We start from the raw sequence: 22,418 nt of genomic DNA, 5'->3' as shown, positions 1-22,418 counted from the left end.
AAGTGGATTAAAACTTTACAAAGGTGAGAAATATGGAAAATGATGCAAAACATCTACAGAATTTGCATTTGCAGTTATTACATTTTTAGCCACCCGCAGTCACCATGGAGAAACGTGGCTGTTTAAAGCGGGCGTGAAGGCTACACCCAAAAGATTAGTGCATTCCAGCATTGCTGATGGCTTTGGAGAAAAGAGCATTTTCTCCAAGCCCAACAATCTACCCACCAAACACTACTTCCACTCGCTTCATCAGCTACAATTTGATTGTTCACCAACCTATCGCAAAACATTTGGAGCCCTGACCAATTGAGGGAGTTCTAGCTTTCAACACTTCATTATTCTTTTGTGATGATATATCTTCACTCAAATTGTTGAAGCACTGCGATTGCAAGAGGTGGCTTAAGATACTGTAATGTTTTGAATAGAAGAGCATAAATACTTGAAGTATTTTGTGTTTTAACCATGGCAGTTACAGTGCAATATGTCAATACATCAAAGGTACAAGTGTTTTCCCATTTGAAATCTCTCTCCTCTAACCTGTCTCTGGCCTCCTACACCATTCCAATGATATTGGATGCAAGCTTGAAGAACACCACCTAATTTTCCATGAAGGCACATTCGAGCTCCTGGGACTTGATATTAAATTCAACAATTCCAGGTAACTGATATTTTGGTCTCTTTTTCTGTTTGTATTGATGGAATTTAAAGCAATTGTTACCTTGACAACTCGTGTCTGCATCCAATCACAAATATTTCCTTTCTTCCTCTCTCCCAATGTCTGCAATTCAAAATGCTTCTTTTCTCACTTTCCAGTTCTCATGAAGGGTCATTGACCTGAATATTTTTTACCTGTATATTGTGTGGATTAAAAAAAATTTTTTTTAATGTATTAACTTGGTGTATGGTTGAGAAGCAAAGCGCAATGGGCCATTAAGTTGAAAATGATGCGAATTGCTGAGAAAATGTTGAAAAAGGAATGTGTTTTAAAACTTGCAAATGTAAATTTCAGCAAGTACACGAGCTGAAATAATGTTGAGTTTAAGTAGGCAGATAACCTGGGACAAATCAAGAATCAAATCTGAACGAAATATACAAACAAGATAGAATTCTCAAAACAGAATATTAATTAAATAAGGACTAAACATACAAATGAGGAACAATTGTGAAGTTAATTAGATGCAGAACATCAATTAAGAGATAGAAAACAAGAATTAAAAACATAAAGGATCTTATCATTGGAACAAGGACATCTGTGACAAAGTACAAATCAGTGTCCCAGCTCAACCTGCATCTGATGAAGGATTCCGATCCGAAATGTCGCCTTTCTATTCCCCTCATGGATGCTGCCTACCTGCTGAGTTATTCCAGCCCTTTGTGTTTAGCTCAATAATAAATCAGTCTGAGAGAAGTCTGTTAACAAGCAAAACAAAGACAAATGGACGGTAGTTGAGTACGTGCTGGCAGAGTGTGTGTGAGCCAAGGAGGTGCTGACAGAGGTTCAGCCAAAGCCTCCGCCAAAAGATTCATTAGCCAAGATGTAATCGGCTGCAAGTCTTGTTGACGAGAAGATTAATACAGACTCTGCCGAAGTTATATCTGGCAGTTTCGTATCGATCGCATAGACTGTGGTAAGATATGGAATTTTACCTAGCAAATCAATAATCAGTCGATGACGAGACATGTCAATATGTTTATTGCACCTTCAATAAAGACTAAAAACGTCAAGGAGCATCTGTTATTTATATTTGCTCGAGTCATTATGCTTATCGCTCACCCGGTCTATGCAAGTGGCAACTTGGGAGCTAATTGATAGACGAGAAGCTAGCCGCTACAGAAGGTATGACATTGCACAGTAGAATCCCCACTAGATCAAAGAGGGGAAAAAGAGCGAAGATATATCAAGGGGATATATTTACATGATAAGATGGGATAGGAATGGTTTAGAGGGATATGGGCCAAATGTAGGGAAATGGGACTAGCTTAGACGGGGCATCTTGGTCGGCATGTACAAGTTGGGCTGACGAGCCTGTCTCGTGTAATTTGAATATTACTCACCTCTCAACAAACGTAAACCTCAATGATGACATTCACGATCAGTGTGCAAATAAAACTGTATTTGAATATCAACATCTCAAACTGGCACAAAATTCATGTTTACTGGCATGTGATCCTTGCGCTCCTGTGACATGGACTGACTTCAACAAACATCACAAAGGAACAGAGCGCATCTTTTTGTTCTTAATTTATTGACCATAGCTCTGCCTTCAACTCTAACTCCAATCAAATTAATCTCCAACTCCTGAACCTCGGATTCAGCACATACACCCTCCCCCTTCAACAAATTGGATCCTCTGCTTCCTGACCTTTAAACCACATTAAGGATAGGCAACAAAACATCTTCCATGATATTTCTCAATACCTGGTGCCCTGCATTGACATGTTCTCAGTCCATTACTATTACTCTCTATGCACTCATGACTGTGCAGCCAAATGTTACCCTAAACCTTTTAGAAATTTGCAAGTGACACCACAGTAGTGGATAGACACAAAAAGCTGGAGTAACTCAGGGGACAGGCAGCATTTCTGGAGAGAGGGAATGGGTGACGTTTCAGGTCGGGACCCTTCTTCAGATCGTCACTCATTCCTTCTCTCCAGAGATGCTGCCTGTCCCACTGAGTTACTCCAACTTGTGTCTATCTTCGGTTTAAACCAGCATCTGCAGTTCCTTCTTGCACACCACAGTAGAGGGCCAGATCACAAACAATAATGAGACAAAGAGCTCAGTAACATGGTATCAAGACAAAAACCTCCCTCTCAATGTCAACAAAACATGTAGTCATCACAGGAAGCAGGTGGTGCATATATCGTGGTCTGCAGCAATGGTGCTGAAGTAGGCGATAGAGATAGGTTCCTCGGCCTAAATATCACCAGTAATCTATCCTGCTAGAATCTACTCTGCAGCCAAGAAAGCACAATGTCTCTACTTCCTCACAAGACCAAAGTAACAAGGCATGTCTCCAATGACTCTTTCCAATTCAGATCAGATGTATCATAAAAGGCATCGTATCGGAATGCATTACTTGGTTTGGCAACGTTTCGGTCCCCACGTCCGCAAGGTATTACAGTTGTGAATGTAGCCCAGTGCATCACACAAACCAGCCTCTCCTCCATCAATTTCATCCACATTTCTTATTACCTCACATATTTTCTGGAAACTGGTGGTCTGGCACCTCCTTTACACCAGACAAAATTATAAGTCCTTTGCTTAATTCATTTTATTAGTTAAGATTTAAAATAGCCTAATGAAAGCATTATTGAAACTGGTAGTGAATTCCAGGATTAGCAGATTGCAATTGTGGGATATCACCTTGAGAATGCAAGTCTCCTCAATATTACCTTCAGCCAATTTCGTGGCTCTTCAACCCAAGTGGCCAATGCTTTTAGAAGGATAACTGTATTAACACCAGCAGTCCCATGCATTCAAAGACGATGACAAAATGGACACTAGTAACTAGACTTTTCAAATACACAACATATTGGAACTATCGTGGAAAATCTTTGAGAACTGTAAACAATAATCAACAAGATCTTAGAACCTGCTTTGAGACATTGATTATCGCCTGTATACAAGCATTCTTCTGAAAGCAAAAAGGTTTCTCCACCTTGCTTTACCACCAATCTACATATAGAGGATGATACATGCAAGTAGAGATTGAGGAAGTATTTCACCTTCCGGCGCGGCCTAAAATATGCCGCGGGATTTTTCTCTGCTGGGCGGGGGCTTCAATGTCGGGAACCACGACCGCCCCGACGTGCAGCAACAGCGGCAGCGTGTTCGCCCGCCCCGGATCGGACTTATCATCGGCGGAGCCGGCCGTCTTCGGAGGCTGCGGGAGCGGCTGCGACTCGCCTTAGGCTCGGGCCCCTGCGGACCGTCCGGCGCGGCCTCCAACCACAACAACCTGGCCGCGGGAGAAGACGGCAGGAGAAGGGAAAGACATTGTGGCCTTCCATCACAGTGAGGAGAGGACTGGAGGAGACTCACTGTGATGGATGTTTCTTTGATGGATGTTTCTTTTTTTGTGTGTTTTTGGGGTTGTGTAATTTTAATGCCTATTTAATGCTTTTATTGTTGGACTGTGGGTGACTGAATTTCGTCCAATATTGGATGACAAATAAAGCTATCTTGAATCTTGAAAGGGAGGGAAGATCAAATGAACTAGATTAGCATGGTACCAACATAGGATGAAGGGACAAAAGCAGCACAAAGCAAACATACTTCCTTTCTCTAATTAAAAATGTACTCGTTACCAACAAATTGAGAGAAGGACATGGTAGAGACTGGATTTTGTATTTCAAAAGGATCATAGTCGTGGAGAAAGATTTCAAGTACAATGCGATTAGGGTGAACCAGGTCTTAAAAATCTTCCAGCAAATATTCATTCTTACCGCTTTTCTTAATATCAACTTTTATGCTTCATTGCATGCAGGTGGACTAAAACCTTAAATTTACCAACTTAGTGATTTTTTATTTCTACTTTGTGTTGTAATTAAAAACAGCTGAAGTATACTAAATTTACAGGAAAAATTACTCGCAAGTTCAACGTTTTTCAGAACTGGAGGCAAATGCACAATTTTATTTTTACTGTCCAGTTTCACAGTCCAGTATCTTACAGTCTCTAAAAACCTACTAATGCAGGTTTACATTTTGAGGTCTGAAAACTGAATGAAGTGGAATATAGCGCGGGGTCCATGTGGTTAGTGGTTTAAGCTACAAGATCTAATACAAACATGGTTAACAATACAATGTTTTGTATTTCAATAATTTACGCATTTGTAACAAATCCTGTGTCTTCATTCACATAAAATATAACTAAGCCCTCATTGCTTCAGAATGTACAGTGCAATATGAACATTTTAAATTAAATGGAACAGACTATAATGCTTAACACAAGAACGTAATCGAAGTACACATTTTCAAACAGATATTATTCGATTAGAAGTACTGATCTGGTTTGTAATCATGGCAAATGTACTGCCACACTAGATTTTATTGTCAATAAGTCAGCTTGCACAATTTGTAGCATACAACAAATGTCCATAAGTGTAGTCACTCATCTGGATGGGCAATGTACAAGGCTAATCCTATTAAATTATTCAAATGGTTAATTACATAAATGTCAGACTTTGGGAGATTCCAAAATAATCAAATCAGTGCACCATTTAAACTTCAGTCTTAAGCATATTGATATAAAGAAAAAAAGACAAACCTTAATAAAATTCCTGATGTTTCCCAATTAGAACAGCAATGACATGTGTAAACTCTGCCATCACAGTGTGTAAAAACATCAATACATTTGTAATTGTATAACATCCATTGAATGCAGAGTTTTAGATATATTTGGGGGGGTTTTCTTGGTCTTTAAAAGACGTATTTTATTTATTTTATGATGTGCCTTAAAATTTCAATTCCACTCAACCAATATGAAACTTGCACCAACAATTACGGTTATCTCCTTAACACAAAGCAGAAAAAAATACACCTTAATATGTAAAATCCCAAATTCCTCTTTTAATCCTTACAGGTCTGATTTACTCAACAGTTGGCAATGTCATACAAGGCAGACATACACAATGCAAATGAGCTTTCAACAAAACTAAAGCGAAAACTGGAAAGTTTATTATAAAACAATATCTTCCTTTGAAAAGTTTATTTTCAAGCCATCAACCAACCTTTAAAATGACTGTTCCATTGTAGAAATAACTATAGAGAAAACTGAAAATGTAAGTGGCTCCTTAATAGACATTATTTATATGTAACCTGGGTAGACTTTGAAATACTGTCATGTTGCAAATCCAATGAAAAAGGTACAAAAAATGCATCTCAATGCAAAGAAAAGCAATTTTAAGCAAAGCTACAGTATTTCACTGTTACATCACAAACCAAAACAAATCAAGTGACAAGTCAATTAAATTGCAGCTGATAGTTTAAGATCTCAAACAGTTGGTATCTAACAGATTGCAGCTGTGATAATTGATCATGGGCTTTAAAATAGCTCAGATGTGTTGAAAATCCCAAATAATTTTCAAGGGATCTGATGCATCACTTTATTATATTCAAGACAAGTGAGCAATGAATCATTAAATCAAAGGAAAATTAAATGTCAATGGCTTTGACATCAAGTGGACTACAATCTATCATGCAGGTAACTGCTGAACATCCAGTTAATTCAGTTGCAGTACAATATTTCAATTGGAATATTTACGCTCGTGAACAGTCCAAAATGAAGAGGAAATCATTTCAATAAGGATTTAAGTCTTAACAGTGTTCCTGGACCTAATAATCAAACTGAAAACTGTTAGGTACTGCTTTAACCTTGTGGCTACCTGTTATGAACCAACACGCGAGTAGGTGGTTCTTTTATCAGAGAAGAAGCTCCTCAAGAGAACCACTTGCCCAAGACTCACAACCAACAAGATGAGAGCTTCACCTATGGACCAAAAAGCAACCCTTGAATTCAGATCTTCAGCACGACTTCGTCCTTGTGCTTCTCTTAGACGGAAATGGGTTTGATAATCAATGACCGACTTCATGGCTTCATGCATTGTGACACAAGCAGATTCCATCTGTTCATTATTGAATGTACATGTATTTTGAAAAGAAAATATTAGTTATAATGTAACATAAATTTATAAGCAAACTTCAAATACACCAATACTTCCTTCATATTCCCCAAATATTACTTACTTAAAATTAGCAAAGGCACATTTCTGCAAGTAATATGTTTATAAATCTGTTATACTACCGCAAGTAAGCATTTCATTGTTCTTTTTGAGGACATAATACAATAAAACACTCTTGACTCTTCTTGATTCTTACAAAAACTAGTAAAATTTTAATTTTGTGTGTAAAGATTTTTCTAATGTTTTCCAAATTAGGAATCAAAATAGGTGACAGTGGTACTGGAATTTGTGCTACTGCCTCAACACTCCAGGGATCTCAAATGATGTCTGAGTGGAGTCTGCACATCTGCTTTTTACGTATGACTTTCTGGCTTGATACCAGTTGCTTCAGTTCCATTCCACATCCCATTGATGTGCTGATGGGTTAACTAACTAATATAAATTAGCCATGCTGGAGACATGTGTCATGTGACAGAGAGCAAGTTGAAGGCGAAAAGGGAAAGGAATGGTACTGCTCTGATGGGAATGGGTATGAACTCACTGGGCTGAATGGCCTCATGTCATACCAAGTATATACACTAAGTTTACAAATGATCACATCATATGATATTCACAAAATGCTGGAGTAACTCAGCAGGTCAGGCAGTATCTCAGGAGAGAAGGAATGGGTGACGTTTCGGGTCGAGGCCCTTCTTCAGACTGATGTCAGGGGGGCGGGACAAAGGAAGGATATAGGTGGAGACAGGAAGATAGAGGGAGATCTGGGAAGGGGAGGGGAAGAGAGGGACAGAGGAACCATCTAAAGTTGGAGAAGTCGATGTTCATACCACTGGGCTGCAAGCAGCCCAGGCGAAATATGAGGTGCTGTTCCTCCAATTTCCAGTGGGCCTCACTATGGCACTGGAGGAGGCCCATGACAGAAAGGTCAGACTGGGAATGGGAGGGGGAGTTGAAGTGCTTGGCCACCGGGAGATCAGATTGGCCAACGCGGACCGAGCGCTGGTGTTGAGCGAAGCGATCGCCGAGCATGCGTTTGGTTTCGCCGATGTAAATAAGTTGACATCTGGAGCAGCGGATGCAATAGATGAGGTTGGAGGAGGTGCAGGTGAACCAAACCAAACGCAGGCTTGGCGATCGTTTCGCTCAACACCAGCGCTCGGTCCGCGTTGGCCAATCTGATCTCCCGGTGGCCGAGCACTTCATCTCCCCCTCCCATTCCCAACTTTAGATAGTTCCTCGGTCCTTCTTCCCCTCCCCCTTCCCAGATCTCCCTCTATCTTCCTGTCTCCACCTATATCCTTCCTTTGTCCCGCCCCCGACATCAGTCTGAAGAAGGGTCTCGACCCGAAACGTCACCCATTCCTTCTCTCCTGAGATGCTGTCTGACCTGCTGAGTTACTCCAGCATTTTGTGAATAAATACCTTCGATTTGTACCAGCATCTGCAGTTATTTTCTTACACATCATATGATATAGTTATTGCCACTGAATTTTATTTCACAATTGCTGTGAGTTTTCTGCATCTGCATCTTATTCAATAGGTTGGGGAGAATTACTTGAAAAAGTTTGTTTTTTAAGTTTAAATGTAGCTGAGTAATATTATAATAATAATAATAATGTGTTTTATTTATATAGCGCTTTTCATATACTCAAAGACACTTTAGAGATTTAGAGAACATAGGGAAATGAATAAATAGATAAATAAGTAAATAAATAAACGAACAGAGAAAGGAGACAGAAGGTGAGGTGACCTTCAGTGGTTGAAGGCAGTACTGAACAGGTGAGACTTCAGCGATGTTTTGAATGTGGTGAGTGTAGAGGAGTCTCTAACGGTTTGGGGTAGTGAGTTCCATAGGGTGGGAGCAGCGATGGAGAAAGCCCTGTCCCCCCAGGATCTGAGTTTGGTCCGGATGTGGGGGGATAGGAGATTGAGCAAAGATTGAGCAAAGAACAACCAAATTCTATATTAATAATATTTGATGGAATCGTCATCCCAAATAAGTTATCTCTGTTGCTAAAGTTACAATCCATCTTGGTGAAATACTAACAGACAGTGTCTTCAAAAAAATTCTGAGTGATAAATTACTATTTAACCAAACCTACAGAGAAGGCTCTTCACCAAACATGTTGGTACACTGGTATATAATGGAGTGCAAATCCAAAACAAAAAAAATAATTTTCATCTCTTGGCATCTCTTCATTCAACCTCATATAATTGCCTCCCTAATTCAAGAGTTCAACAGAAATAATTATTGACTCCATTATTCCTATTTACTCATTCCTGCACCCATCTTTTGTATGTTGTGTCCCATTCCTTAAATGGTGATTCTTTTTATCATTTAGCAGCTTCTACATCACAACTTTCCCTTCCTCCACATCATAGATTTTTTTTCAAATCAACCTCGGGGCGGCACGGTGGCATAGCTACTGCCTTACAGCGCCAGCGACCTGGGTTCAATTCTGACTACGGTGCTGTCCGTACGGAGTTTGTAAGTTCTTCCGTGACCGTGTGCATTGTCTCCGAGATCTTTGCTTTCCTCCCACACTCCAAAGACATACAGGTTTATAGTTTAATTGGCTTGGTGCAAATGTTTTAAAAAAAGGCCCTAGTGTGTAGGGTGGTAATAATTTGCAGGGATCCCTGGGCCGAAAGGCCTGTTTCCGCGTTGCATCTCTTAACTAAACCTTTCTTAGTCCAATGAAATCACGGGCCTTAAAATAGTAATTCTGCTTCATATTCTAAGAATTCATTTAACTAACGGATTTCTTCTCACCTTCTATCTGCCAAATTTTCTGTCATCCAAGAAACCAAGCCAAAATAAATTCAAAATAGAAGCTCTGTTAAAGGTAATACACAAGTCACTTTTCTTGTAAAAGGGATTTCAATGACTAACGTCCTCTGAAAAAGGACTGGTCACTTTATGACCAGTCATAGGACTGGGCTTTTCACTCTGCATCCTTTAAAACCAGAAGCAGGTATTTGATTTAAAGTGAGTTTGTGCTTGTGATTAACATTTTAACATTTCACCCACATTAAATTATAAATCAGAAGGTAAAATCCCCAAGGAGCTTAAAGCAGATCATCCATAATTTGTTTATGGAAATTAAATGTACCAAAACTTTTTTTTTCACACTTTTTATATTTTGAAAGTTTATAGTGAATAGCTCAAATTGAAAGCACCAACTTTGTGTTTTCGACATTACAAAGCTATTAAAAATGGACAAAATTCTCATACTTCTTACCTGAGTCAGTGCTGACACCCTGTTTTCATTAGGAAACAGGGGAGGGTCATCCCCAACTTGGAAATCAAAGTATACGGTTTTGTGCGTGAAGGTGGAAAACTCATTACTAAAACAGAACTTGTAAGTTCCGTTTTTTGCAGCTGTGAAGGTGAAACTGTCATATTGTTTCTTCATTTCCTTGTATAAAACGGCACCATCAGCATCTTCTAATCGACAGTCTACATCATAATGGCCACCAGTAATTACCTGTTAAACACACAAGAAATGGAGCACCATTATTCATAAAGCAATGTCAAAATAATAACGAAGTGCATACCATTTTCACTTACCATGAAGAAAGCTGAGTTAAGGCACAATTTCAATTAAATTGGGAAAATCCTGCATACATTGAAAGCAAAACAAACTGCTGGATGAACTTAGCGGGTCAGGCAGACTCTGTTGAAGGAAATAGACAGACTACATTTTGGGCTGGGATCCTTCTTCAGACTGATTGAACATGCTCCGTATAAATCCATATAACCCAGTATGTGATCAGTATAAAGAAGTGTCCTGACCCAAAGTGTTGTCAATCCTTTTCCTTTCATAAAATGCTGCCTGACCCACTGAGTTCCTCCAGTAGTTGTTTCTTTGCTCAAGATTCTTGCATTTGCAATCTCGTATTTGCGGATATTTGAAGTCTGAAATAAAGACATAAATACTGGAAAGATTCAACGTTAGACAACATGTCGAAAAATAAATGATTATCGTTTCAGATTAAAGACCCATTGTCAGAAGAGAAAGGAAGAAAAGATGCTCTTCTAGCCCTCTTTGCTGTCATTGATGGCACAAATCTGGGAAATATCGCACATCTGCACTGTTGTAGGCAACAGAAACAAAAATACGGCAAATACTATAGTCACTGTGCATGCGCTCGTTTCTGGAGTGTCGATACTGTAACATTCAAATATGCAGAGAATGAATTGATCAAGTATTGCACAAAATGATTCTACAATGCCTCAAACTTCTTCACATGCAAAACATTTAAAACCTTTCCACGTGTGATAAATGGCCGCAGAGCCATAATAAAAGCCTTCAGATACATTTAAGTGCAGAATTTATTTCGCAGATCGATTATGGCATAAATCTGGTGAACATGAGCTGCTTCATTTTGAATGAGACACAGGAGATACGAGAGGCCCTCCAAGAATATTTCTCCTCTGCTTTTACTGGGGAGAAAGATAAATTGACTAAGGACCTTGGCAAAGTCAAATTGGGTGACTTGGGGCTAGTCCACATTACAGTACAGGTGGTGCTGGATGTCTTAAAAGTGTATGAAGATATATCTCCATGTGCCGATCAGGGATATCTATGAATGGTGTGGGAAACTTGTTGTTTGCCATCTATATTGAAGATGTGGATGAGAATGTACAAGGCATGATTGGTAAGTTTGCAGATGAGATAACCTATGGAAAACAACTGACTTGAATGGAGTCTTCGTTGCACCCTCAGGACCTGCACAGACTAGCTGGCAGCACTATTCACAGACATTTTTAATCTCTCCCTATTCCAAGCTAGCCTGCCTTAATGACCACCATCCAGTGGCTCTGACCTCCACCATCATGAAGTGCTTTGAGAGATCGGTCAGGACGCACATTTACTTGAGCCTCCCAGAGAGTCCTGATCACTGTAGTTTCCCTACTGTCGCAAAAGGGCCACAGCAGAAGTCATCTCCCCAACTCTACACTCATTGCTGGAACATCTAGATTATAAGGACAGCTACATCAGAATAATTATTGACTATAACTCAACCTTCAACACCATAATCCCAACCAAACACATCTTCAGACTCCTGGACCAAGGAGTCAGTGTCTCCCTCTGCAACAGTTTCCTCAACTTCGTTAAATCCACAGACCACAATCATCGAGGATAGGTGTCAAAACATTAACACTAGTATAAGAAAATAACTGCAGATGCTGGTACAAATCGATTTATTCACAAAATGCTGGAGTAACTCAGCAGGTCAGGCAGCATCTCGGGAGAGAAGGAATGGGTGACGTTTCGGGTCGAGACCCTTCTTCAGACTGATGTCAGGGGGGCGGGACAAAGGAAGGATATAGGTGGAGACAGGAAGATAGAGGGAGATCTGGGAGGGAGGAAGGGAAGGGAGGGACAGAGGAACTATCTAAAGTTGGAGAAGTCGATGTTCATACCACTGGGCTGCAAACTGCCCAGGCGAAATATGAGGTGCTGTTCCTCCAATTTCCGGTGGGCCTCACTCTGGCACTGGAGGAGGCCCATGACAGAAAGGTCAGTCTGGGAATGGGAGGGGGAGTTGAAGTGCTCGGCCACCGGGAGATCAGTTTGGTTAATGCGGACCGAGCGCAGGTGTTCAGCGAAGCGATCGCCGAGCCTGCGCTTGGTTTCGCCGATGTAAATAAGTTGACATCTAAAGCAGCGGATGCAATAGATGAGGTTGGAGGAGGTGCAGGTGAACCTTTGTTTCACCTGGAAAGACTGTTTGGGTCCTTGGATGGAGTTGAGGGGGGAGGCAAAGGGACAGGTGTTGCATCTCGTGCGGTTGCAGGGGAAAGTGCCCGGGGTTGGGGTGGTTTGGGTAGGAAGGGACGAGTGGACCAGGGAGTTACGGAGGGAACGGTCTCTGCGGAACGCAGAGAGGGGAGGGGGAGCGAGGTGAGAACGAGGGGGATTCTGTCCTTGTTGCGAGTGGGGGGAGGGGGAGCAAGAGCGGAGCTGTGGGATGTAGAAGAGACCCTAGTGAGAGCCTCATCTATAATGGAGGAGGGAAAGCCCCGTTTCCTGAAGAACGAGGACATCTCGGAAGCCCTAGTGTGAAACACCTAATCCCGGGTGCAGATGTGGCGTAGACGGAGGAATTGGGAGTAGGGGATAGACTTTTTGCAGGGTACCGTGTGGGAAGAAGTGTAGTCCAGGTAGCTGTGCGAGTGGGTTTATAGTAAATGTCCATCACTAGTCTGTCTCCTGTGATGGAGATGGTGAGGTCCAGAAACGGGAGGGAGATGTCGGAGATAGTCCAGGTATATTTAAGGGCAGGATGGAAATTGGAGGTGAAGTGTATGAAGTCAGTGAGTTCTGCATGGGTGCAAGAGGTAGCACCAATGCAGTCATCGATGTAGCGGAGGTAGAGTTCGGGGATGGGGCCAGTGTACGTCCCGACAAAGAGGCAGGCGTAGCTAGGGCCCATGCGAGTGCCCATAGCTACGCCTCTGGTTTGGAGGAAGTGGGAGGAGTCAAAGGAGAAGTTGTTGAGGGTAAGAACCAGCTCTGCTAGGCGGAGGAGAGTGTTGGTCGATGGGGATTGGCTGGTTCTACGGTCGAGGAAGAAACGGAGGGCTTCGAGACCATCCTTGTGGGGGATGGAAGTGTAGAGTGACTGGACATCCATGGTGAAGATGAGGGAGTGGGGGCCTGGGAACCGGAAGTTATCGAAGAGATGGAGAGCGTGTGAGGTGTCTTGGACGTAGGTGGGGAGGGATTTAACCAGGAGGGATAGGATGGAGTCGAGGTAGGTAGAGATAAATTCGGTGGGGCATGAGCAGGCAGAGACAATGGGTCCGCCGGGACAGTTCTGTTTGTGGATTTTGGGTAGGAGGTAGAATCGGGCCGTGCGGGGCTGGGGAACTATGAGATTGGAGGCACTGGGGGGTAGATCGCCGGAGATGATGAGGTCCGTTATGGTGCTGCTGATAAAGGTCTGGTGTTTATCGGTGGGGTCATGGTCCAGGGATAGGTAGGAAGAGGTGTCTGATAGTTGTCGTCTGGCCTCGGTCCGGTAGAGGTCAGCACGCCAGACTACCACAGCCCCTCCCTTGTCAGCGGGTTTAATGATTAAGTCCGGGTTGTTGTGGAGTGAGTGGAGGGCTGCACGTTCAGGAGGGGAGAGGTTGGAGTTCGTCAGGGGAGTGGAGAATTTGAGGCGGTTGATGTCACGCCGGCAGTTGGAGAATTAACACTAGTATCCTGTAAACATCCAAGGGAAACCCATGCAGTGACAGAGAGAACAAACTCAGGTCGATCACCTTCAGTACTCTCCAAAGACACCAGAGCCGAGACAGCAGCACTACTTGCTGCACCAACGTTGACTCTGACAAATCCCAAGGAGCTGATCAGTAGAAGACTGAGTTTGGATAAAAGTAGCTCTGAAGATGGTTGCTGCTCTGGTTAACATCTTTTGAAGTTCTGTAAATGCTGGAATGGTTTCTGCCAATTAAAGGGCAAGAAGGAATTAACAACACATTAACTTCACGTAGGGGGGAAGTTGCTGGAATCCATCCTGAAGGATATAATAATAAAACACCCAAACCATGGAGTGCACAAACTCATTACGAATGATGATAGGGAAATCATGTTTACCTAACCCAATTGAGGTGTTTCCGGACATAACTGGCAGAATAGATAAGGGGGATCCAAAGCAAGTAGAATTTGATAAGATCCTGCACAAGAGGTTGGTCAACAAACGCAGAGCAGACAGAATTTGGGAAGGAGGCAGGGGGAAGACAGTGGTAAAATGCCAACGTAGATCTGAAAATAGGAAACCAACATTCACGATTCACCCATGAACCCAATGTTACAGTTCCAAATTTGTTGACAAAGAGACACAGAAAGTTAAGTGAATGGGAAGGACATGAATATAATGTGGTTAAACGCAAAGTCGCCACATTGCTGCAAAACAGAAAAGCAGATTTTACAAATGAATACAAATGTTAATGTTCAATGGGGCGATGTTACTGCAAGCCAACATACACACCAAGCTGCATTTGGAAAGCAAATGCTACAATTCCTATGTAATTCCATTGTGTACAATTTAGATTTCCTGAACTAAAATTTTCCATTTAGAAATTGCATCAAAGATTCACTAAACGAGATCCTGGGATGACAACCTTGCTCTCTGGCATTGAAACTTATATATTTCTTTCAAAGATTGTCAGATCTAGACACTTCTGGCTGAGGAGTTTAGAACGAAGGATATGATCTTGGAATTAGGCGTGAGGCAGTTAAGGCTGAAATGAGAAGATTTTCTTTCCCCACAGAGGATGGCGGCTTTGGAACTCCCCATCCGAAAAGACTGTGGAGGATCTGCTATTAAGGTCATACAAAACAAACACGGATAGATGAGATAATGCATAAAAATGACAGAGTTGGAAGATTAGGGCAGCACAGTGGCGCAGTGGGTGGAGCTGCTGCCTCACTGCACCAGGGAACAATGTTCAATCGTGACCTCGGGTGCTGTGTGGCATTTGCACATTCTCCATGTCAAACATTGGTTGTTTTGACATTTACTTGGAAGCATCTAACCTTTGATACTTCCTTTCTAATCTTGCGAGACCAATGCCGAGCCTCACTCTTCCAACCCAGTTGTTTTGTAATTTTTTTTGTATTTTTGACTAATAATGTTCCACAATATGCTTCCGAGGAATTACAAAGCATTTTGAATTGATTCAACATGTATAACATTAAGCTGAAGCAATACTACACAGAAATGTAATTTTCTTTCGTGTTATATTGGATACATAGGTAGAGACTAGTCTGCCATGCTTGGACCTGATTGATGCCAGACCACCAAAAATATATTTTACAGAGATTGCACTGATCATCTTCCTCCGAGCAGGTGTGCTGATCTTTTTAAAGCCTCCCCACAGTTCACATAATGGTTTTGAGAACTCTCTGTAACTTGACGTTTCCATAAGTCAGAAACACTGTTAGCTGAGATGGCAAAAGTTGCACTGGTACATTAATTAGCTGCAAATTAGTACAGATCTTGATTGATATTAAATCTTGGGTATATTTTATTTGGAATTTGTTACTTAATATAGATCTATACAACCGATTTAAAATATGCCCAACCACAGGAGTTGTTGAACCACAGACCACCAGGCTGGAGAGTTTTAAAGTATATTTAGCAAATTACAAATACCAAACTGAAAATTTAGATATCCATGAGATAACCAGTTTTCACCGATCATCTTAAATACAATGAAGTGTGAAGGAAGGTACTGCAGATGCTGGTTTATACTGACGATAGACGCAAACTGCTGGTGTAACTCAGCAGGTCAGACAGCATATCTGGAGAAAAATAATTGGTGGCGATTCAGATCAGAGCCCTTCTCGAGTCTGAAGAAGGGTTCAGACTTGAAATGTCACCTATTCTTTTTCTCTTTAAATACAATGAACACCAGCATTCTGGGAGAAATTTAATATCAAGCCCTTCATGGGGCATCCAATCCTAAAGAATCTCATATTACACACCAGACACAAAAAGCTGGAGTAACTCAGCGGGTCAGGTAGCATCCCTGGGGGAAAAGGTGACGTCTCGGGTTGAGACCCTTCTTCAGACTGAAGGGTGTTGACCTGAAAGATCACCTATTCCTTTCCCCCAGAGATGCTGCCTGACCCGCTGAGTTACTCCACTTTTTGTCTAACTTTGGTCTAAACCAGCATGGCAGGATGGGGAATGTACACTCCCACCAAAATATCTTCTTCTCACTGTCCTGGCAAATCCTCCCCTTCCCAACTAGCCCTATCGCCACTCTCCATCCACCCTCCTCCCTTATCTCCTTCTCCTTCCCCCTCCCCATGCACCCTCACCCCCTCCTCATGCACCCTAACCCCCTCCCATGTACCCTCCCCCTCCCCATGCACCCCATGTACCCTCCCCCTTCTCATGTACCTTTCCTTCTCCATCCTCCCGTCTCTACATCCCCTCCCCCTCCTCCCTTTACCTCCCTCTGCAGCTATCCATCCCACCCCCAGGCTCTCGAAGGCTCCGTCCCCCGCCCGCCCGCCTCACCTGGAACTCTAGCGTGCACTTGGTGCCCTGGACGATGTCCTCGTAGAAGCACTGCTTGGCGTTGTCGGGCAGCTCGAAGGTGAGCTCGGAGCCGCGCACAAGCGGCCACAGGAGCTGGGCCCAGAGCAGCTGCAGCGAGAGCCGGAGCCACATGCCGGCGAGGGGATGGACGGGGGCTCGCGGTCCGGGCCGGCGCGGCGCGGGGAGCGGGGGCTCGCGGTTCGATCCGGGGGGAGAGGCAGCGCGGTCCGGGGTCGCGGGACCGAACTCCTCCGCCTTTTGAAACCCAACCGGCAACGGCGGCGCAAGCTGCCACAACTCCCGGATGTAGAGGACACAGGAACCAGACGTGGCAGCACGGCCCCACCCGGATGTATGACCTCTCACCCTCCCGGGCGGAAAGAAGTCCCGTACTGACGCAGTTTGCTGGCGAGTCGGTGGATGGCAGCAGCGTCAACCTGGGGGGGAAGACGATGAGCCACGTGACCAGATGAGGGGTCACGTGACCAGACGAGACGTTCCGCCGCCACACGCCAGGCCAGTCACGTGGTCAAAGAAGGAGACATCTAATGGTCTAGTATCAAGGATAAACATTGGACAGCTACATGGATAGGAAATGTTTAGATGGTCACACAAGGAACTGTAGTTCTGGATTCTTGCATGGGAATGCCTTTTCTTGATTAGTACAGGAGTCAAAGGTTATGGGGAAAAGGCAGGAGGGAGAGGATGGAGAGATAGATCAGCCATGATTGAATGGTGACGTAGACTTGATGGGCCGAATGGCCTAATTCTACTCCTGTTCTCCCAGCTCTCCTTATACCTCCTCCTTCACATCCATCTTGGGACCCCAGCAGTCGTTCCCGGCGAGACAGAGGTTCACATGCACCTCCTCTAACCTCATCTACTGCATCTGGTGTTCCCAATGTGGCCTTTACATCAGCAAGACCAGGCACAGAACTTGAAGACCGTTTCGCCGAACACATGCGCTCGGTCCACCAAGGCCTACTAGATCTCCGAGTTGCAAACCATTTTAACTCCTCATCCCATTCCCAGGCTGACCTTTCTGTATTGAGCCTTCTCCGTTGATGGAGTGAGGCCACACACAAACTGGAGGAACAGCACTTCATATTCTGCCTGGGTAGTTTACAACTCAATGGTACGAACATTAAATTTTCAATTTTAGGTAACTAACCTGAACCCTACTCCAATTCCCCCTCCATTGTCATAGTGAGGCCCACCTCAAAGGGGGGAGAGGGGAAAAGCAGTGACGTCGGCCCCGTTTCTCCTGTGGGGCCGAAGCTTCTCTTGTAGCTCAGCTGCAATCTGCGGCGGGGAACGGGGGGACGGCATGGACCCGTCCCGGGCGGGAAGCATCTCCCGAGGCCGTGGGTGGGCGAGAGTGGACAGGGAGAAGGCACTGACCTCGGCGACATTTCTTCTGCTGCGAGCGGCGGGTGACGGACATCTCGGTTGACCCTCTGCCAGAGCCTCTGCGGCACGCTGCAGTATGGGAGGAAGGTCAGGTGAGGGCCGACCGGGATGGTGCCGGTCCTCCCGCTGGTCCTCCGGGGGGGGGGGAACGGACGGATGGATTTATTAAAGTTGATAAGGTAAATTGTTTTTAAAAAGTAATGAAAGTGGGTTTATTCACACCATATGGGAATGGTGAGTAGGGTGGGCCAAAAATTGTGGCGCTATCGTGTACCATTTTGGCTGTGCAGAAGCGCATGGGCATGGTGCACACCAAGAGTTTTGGTAACATATATATAGATAGATAGAAGATAGATAGATAGAAGATACCAGTACCACACAGTCCACATTGACTGTACTAAACATGATGCCAAGTTAAACTAATATCTGTCTGCATATGATCCATATCCCCAAATTCCCTGCATATCCAGGCTTATCCAAACACTTCTTAAATTGCATTATTGGATTTGCTTCTACCACCACACAACAGCAGGTTCCAGGCACCCATCACTATATAAAAAACAGCCCCACACATCATGAGTATAGACCAGCATCTGCATTTCCTTCCTACACATGAGTATGGAGGTTGTGAGGTCATGTTGGAGTTGTATAAGACGTTGGTGAGACCGCATTTAGAGTATTGTGTTCAGTTCTGGGCACCATGTTATAGGAAAGATGTTGTCAAGCTGGTAAGGGTAAAGAGAAGATTTACGAGGATGTTGCCCAGACTAGAGGGTCTAAGCTATAGGGAGAGGTTGAGTAGACTGGGACTCTATTCCCTGGAGCACAGGAAGATGAGGGGTGATCTTATTGAGGTGTATAAAATCATGAGAGGAATAGATCGGGGAGATGCACTGAGTCTCTTGCCCCAAGTAGGTGAATCAAGGGCCAGAGGACATCGGTTTAAGGTGAAAGGGAAAAGATTTAATAGGAATCTGAGGGGTAACGTTTTCACACAAAGGGTGGTGGGTATATGGAGCAAGCTGCCAGAGGAGGTAGTTGAGGCTGGGACTATCCCAACTGTAGGAGTCATTTGTGTTTGTACTAGCTGTTTAGCATATTATATTATTTTGTATCTTGCTGTATTATTTTTGAACACTTGGGGGTTGTCGTGAGATGAATACATATATGGGCATGGGCACTGGGAGGAGTCAGAACTAGGTACTATCTGGGAATGCAGAGATGGGATGTGTCAGACACGGAGGAGCATGGTGAGAATATAGTTCCTCAGATTTATGACGAACGAAAAGTGTGGATAGATTCAAATCTGTTTGTATTACTAGTTCAATAAATGACTAATTAAACTGAAACGTCTTTAAGATCTGTCTGTTGTTGGTTTGCGTCAAGATCGTTCATTCTACCCTCCGTGAAGTGGTGGCAAGCGGAAAGGACTTTATTGTAAGGACTGAAGTTGCCACTACACTAAAAGTAAGAACTACCCTTTATGAGTGAATTAAAAGTAAGAACTAGCTCCATGAATGAAAAAAAGTAAGACCTGTCTCTCAAGAGCCATTTAAAGTAACAATTGGCTCTATGAGTGAGACTGGAGCTTGTGAATCGACTGGACGGAACAAGAGTTGTTTTATTGCAAGCCTGAACCGAATTCCACAGACTAGGGCGGGGTCACTACCTACGCTAATCTGACTAACGGAAATTGAAAACTTTGAAAGCCACGTGCTTACAAATAAATAGCGAGGAAATAGTGAGTACAGCATTAAGTATTATTGGAAAAGCTGTATTTCAGAAGTTGTATTGAAAAACTGCGACTGAAATTTTGGAATGCTGAGAACAAAGAAGCGACCTTGAGCATCGCAAGATATCAGTTTGTTTTGAATTCTTGTGAAGATACAACTTTACATCAACATGTCTTAAAGGGATTGTGACATACAAGTATGTATATGGTTAGATCTGATGTTCAGCCACAAGGTGGCGACATCAGAAAGGATTCCGTAAAGGAAACTGGGTTTTCTTAATTTTGTGGAACTTCAAAATTCTCTGATGTCTTGAAATAGGTTGCCGCCCTGAGAAGCCAGCATGAGATTGAGGAAGAAGAAGAACAGAAGAAGACAGTTGAAAATAAAGGAAGAACAACTGAGATCATGGATCATGGAAGTTCATCTGCCTTCTGCATAGAGAGCTTGATGAGAAGGCTGAACATTTCAGGACCAAAGACCGAAATTCTCCTGCGTACCATGAATCAAGTGAAGCCTGTGACCAGCAGTCTTATCTCAGGTTTGGAAATATCTAGTCTGGACAAAGATGATTTTATTCAACTATCGGATGTGTTCATGCCTGTTTCTCAGCTGAACATTCCCAGACAAGCAGTCCTGAAACAATGATCTTACTTGAAGGGTATCAAGATTCCTGAAATAGACTCTGGCATTGACCTACTCATCGGGACAAATGCTTCTAAAGTATTGGAACCTTGGCAGTTGGTCAACAGCCAAGGGGATGGACCATATGCTGTGAAGACCCTACTGGGATGGGACCTCGACAGCAGGGATGGAAATGGATCCCCTGCTGCTGCTGTCAATCGAATATCTAAAGCAAACCTAGAGGAGCTTCTGGTCAAGCAATACAATCACGACTTCAATGAAAGAACCAGCAAGGAAATTCAGACTGGTGTGAGTAGATTTGTAAAGAATCCTGGCAAACTGAAAGAAAAGGTTGAGAAGGAGATGTAAGCCTTTAAAGCAACACTCTGCGGACAATGTTTAAGTCCTGAAGATCTCTCCCAGGCAGAAAGCTCAATCATCTCTTTCAGTCAAAGACAAAAATTCGAAGAAGAACTATCAGCACTAGAAGATGGTGGTAATACCATCAAAAGAAGCAGTAATTTGTACAAACTGGATCCGATGCAGAATGATGGACTTATGAGAGTAGGCGGTCGCCTGAATAGACTAGCGATGCCTGAAGAGGCTGAACATCCTATTATTTTCTCGGACCTTCACATATCAACATTACTGTTACGACATATCCATGAACAGCTTGGTCATGGAGGAAGAAATCATATGTTGTCTCGTCTCCGTAAAAGATACTGGAGTATCAAAGCTAACTCAGCTGCAAGAAAAATCATGACAGACTGCGTTGTGTGTAAACGACAGCGGGGAAAGAGTTGAGGAACAAAAGATGGCAGATTTACCCCCGGTGAGAATTCGACCAGACGAGCCTCCATTTACAGATGTAGGAGTAGACTACTTTGGTCCTAAAGAGATCAAAAGAGGACAATGTTTTGTTCAAAGGTATGGTGTAATCTTCACCTGCGTGGCAAGCAGGGCAGTACATCTTTATTTTTTGAAAAGCATATGTACAGATAGAAATAAAAGACAAATTTGTTACAAATTTCTTACATAGCTTCAATTTTTAAAATTTTAAAGAGAGAAAATAAAAAATAAAGAAGAAAGAAAAAAAAAACTAAACTATTGGGAAGAGAGAATAATAAAAATTAAAAAAAAGGTATAACTATAAAAATTAAAGGGGGTAGATCCGGGAGACAATAACCACAGTTGTACATCCAACCCTAAACTCAAGTTTCAACTTTTAATTTAAAATTTGTATTTTAGTCCTGTGTCAAACCCATTTACTTTTCTAAAAATTCAATAAATGGAGACCATATTTTAAAAAATAAATCAGGTTTGTCAATTAAGGCAAATCTTATTTTTTCCAAATGTAGGGTCTCTGTCATTTCCGTAGTCCACATTTTAATTGTGGGGGTTATTGGTTTTTTCCAAAATTTAAGTATTAATTTTTTCGCAGTTATTAAACTGTAATCCAGAAAATGTACCTGACTTGTTGTAAAGTTTGTAGTATGTTCTGATAATCCTAATATAATTAATTTTGGATCCATATCCAATTGCTTGTCGATAACTTTAGAAACTATTTTAAAAATATCCAACCAGAAATTTTGCATTTTTATGCAAGTTACGAAAATATGAGTTAAATTAGCTTCTTGAAATTGACATTTATCACAAATAGGAGAGATACTAGGAAAAATCCTATTTAATTTCATCTTCGAATAATGTAATCTATGTATTATTTTAAATTGTATTAAGGAATGTCTAGTATTTAATGAACTTTGGTGTATATGTTGTAAACTTTCATCCCATATATTTTGCATTATGAGTTGGTTCAATTCGTCCTCCCATGCTCGTCTATATGATTCTGATGACGGAATGTCAGTATCTAGGAGAGTATTATAAATAAAGGATATTAATTTA

The 22,418-nt window shown here is 42.6% G+C and overlaps 1 protein-coding gene across 1 annotated transcript; it reads right to left on the bottom strand.

Annotated features, from left to right (window-relative positions):
- Positions 1-5,552: 5,552 nt before the first annotated feature.
- On the bottom strand, positions 5,553-17,138 carry tmed7 (transmembrane p24 trafficking protein 7). The gene is made up of 3 exons (XM_078396322.1): positions 16,732-17,138; positions 9,927-10,172; positions 5,553-6,627 (listed from the first exon to the last, which is right to left on the bottom strand). The coding sequence occupies exons 1-3, from the start codon at positions 16,882-16,884 to the stop codon at positions 6,391-6,393; spliced, it is 636 nt and encodes a 211-aa protein (XP_078252448.1). The 5' UTR covers positions 16,885-17,138; the 3' UTR covers positions 5,553-6,390.
- Positions 17,139-22,418: the final 5,280 nt, after the last annotated feature.

Source organism: Rhinoraja longicauda, chromosome 3 (genome assembly GCF_053455715.1).
Source record: "Rhinoraja longicauda isolate Sanriku21f chromosome 3, sRhiLon1.1, whole genome shotgun sequence".
NCBI classification, from domain to species: Eukaryota; Metazoa; Chordata; class Chondrichthyes; order Rajiformes; family Arhynchobatidae; genus Rhinoraja; species Rhinoraja longicauda.
Note: the sequence above shows the minus strand (reverse complement) of the source record. Positions and strands in the feature narration are given on the sequence as shown.

Excerpts from the sequence above, each read along its gene's own strand:
- tmed7 (XM_078396322.1), bottom strand. The coding sequence starts at position 16,884 with ATGTGGCTCCGGCTCTCGCTGCAGCTGCTCTGGGCCCAGCTCCTGTGG. Across the intron at positions 10,173-16,731 it reads AGTGCACGCTAGAGTTCCAG|GTAATTACTGGTGGCCATTA; the intron begins GTGAGGCGGGCG and ends TGTGTTTAACAG. Across the intron at positions 6,628-9,926 it reads GGGTGTCAGCACTGACTCAG|ATGGAATCTGCTTGTGTCAC; the intron begins GTAAGAAGTATG and ends AATAATGAACAG.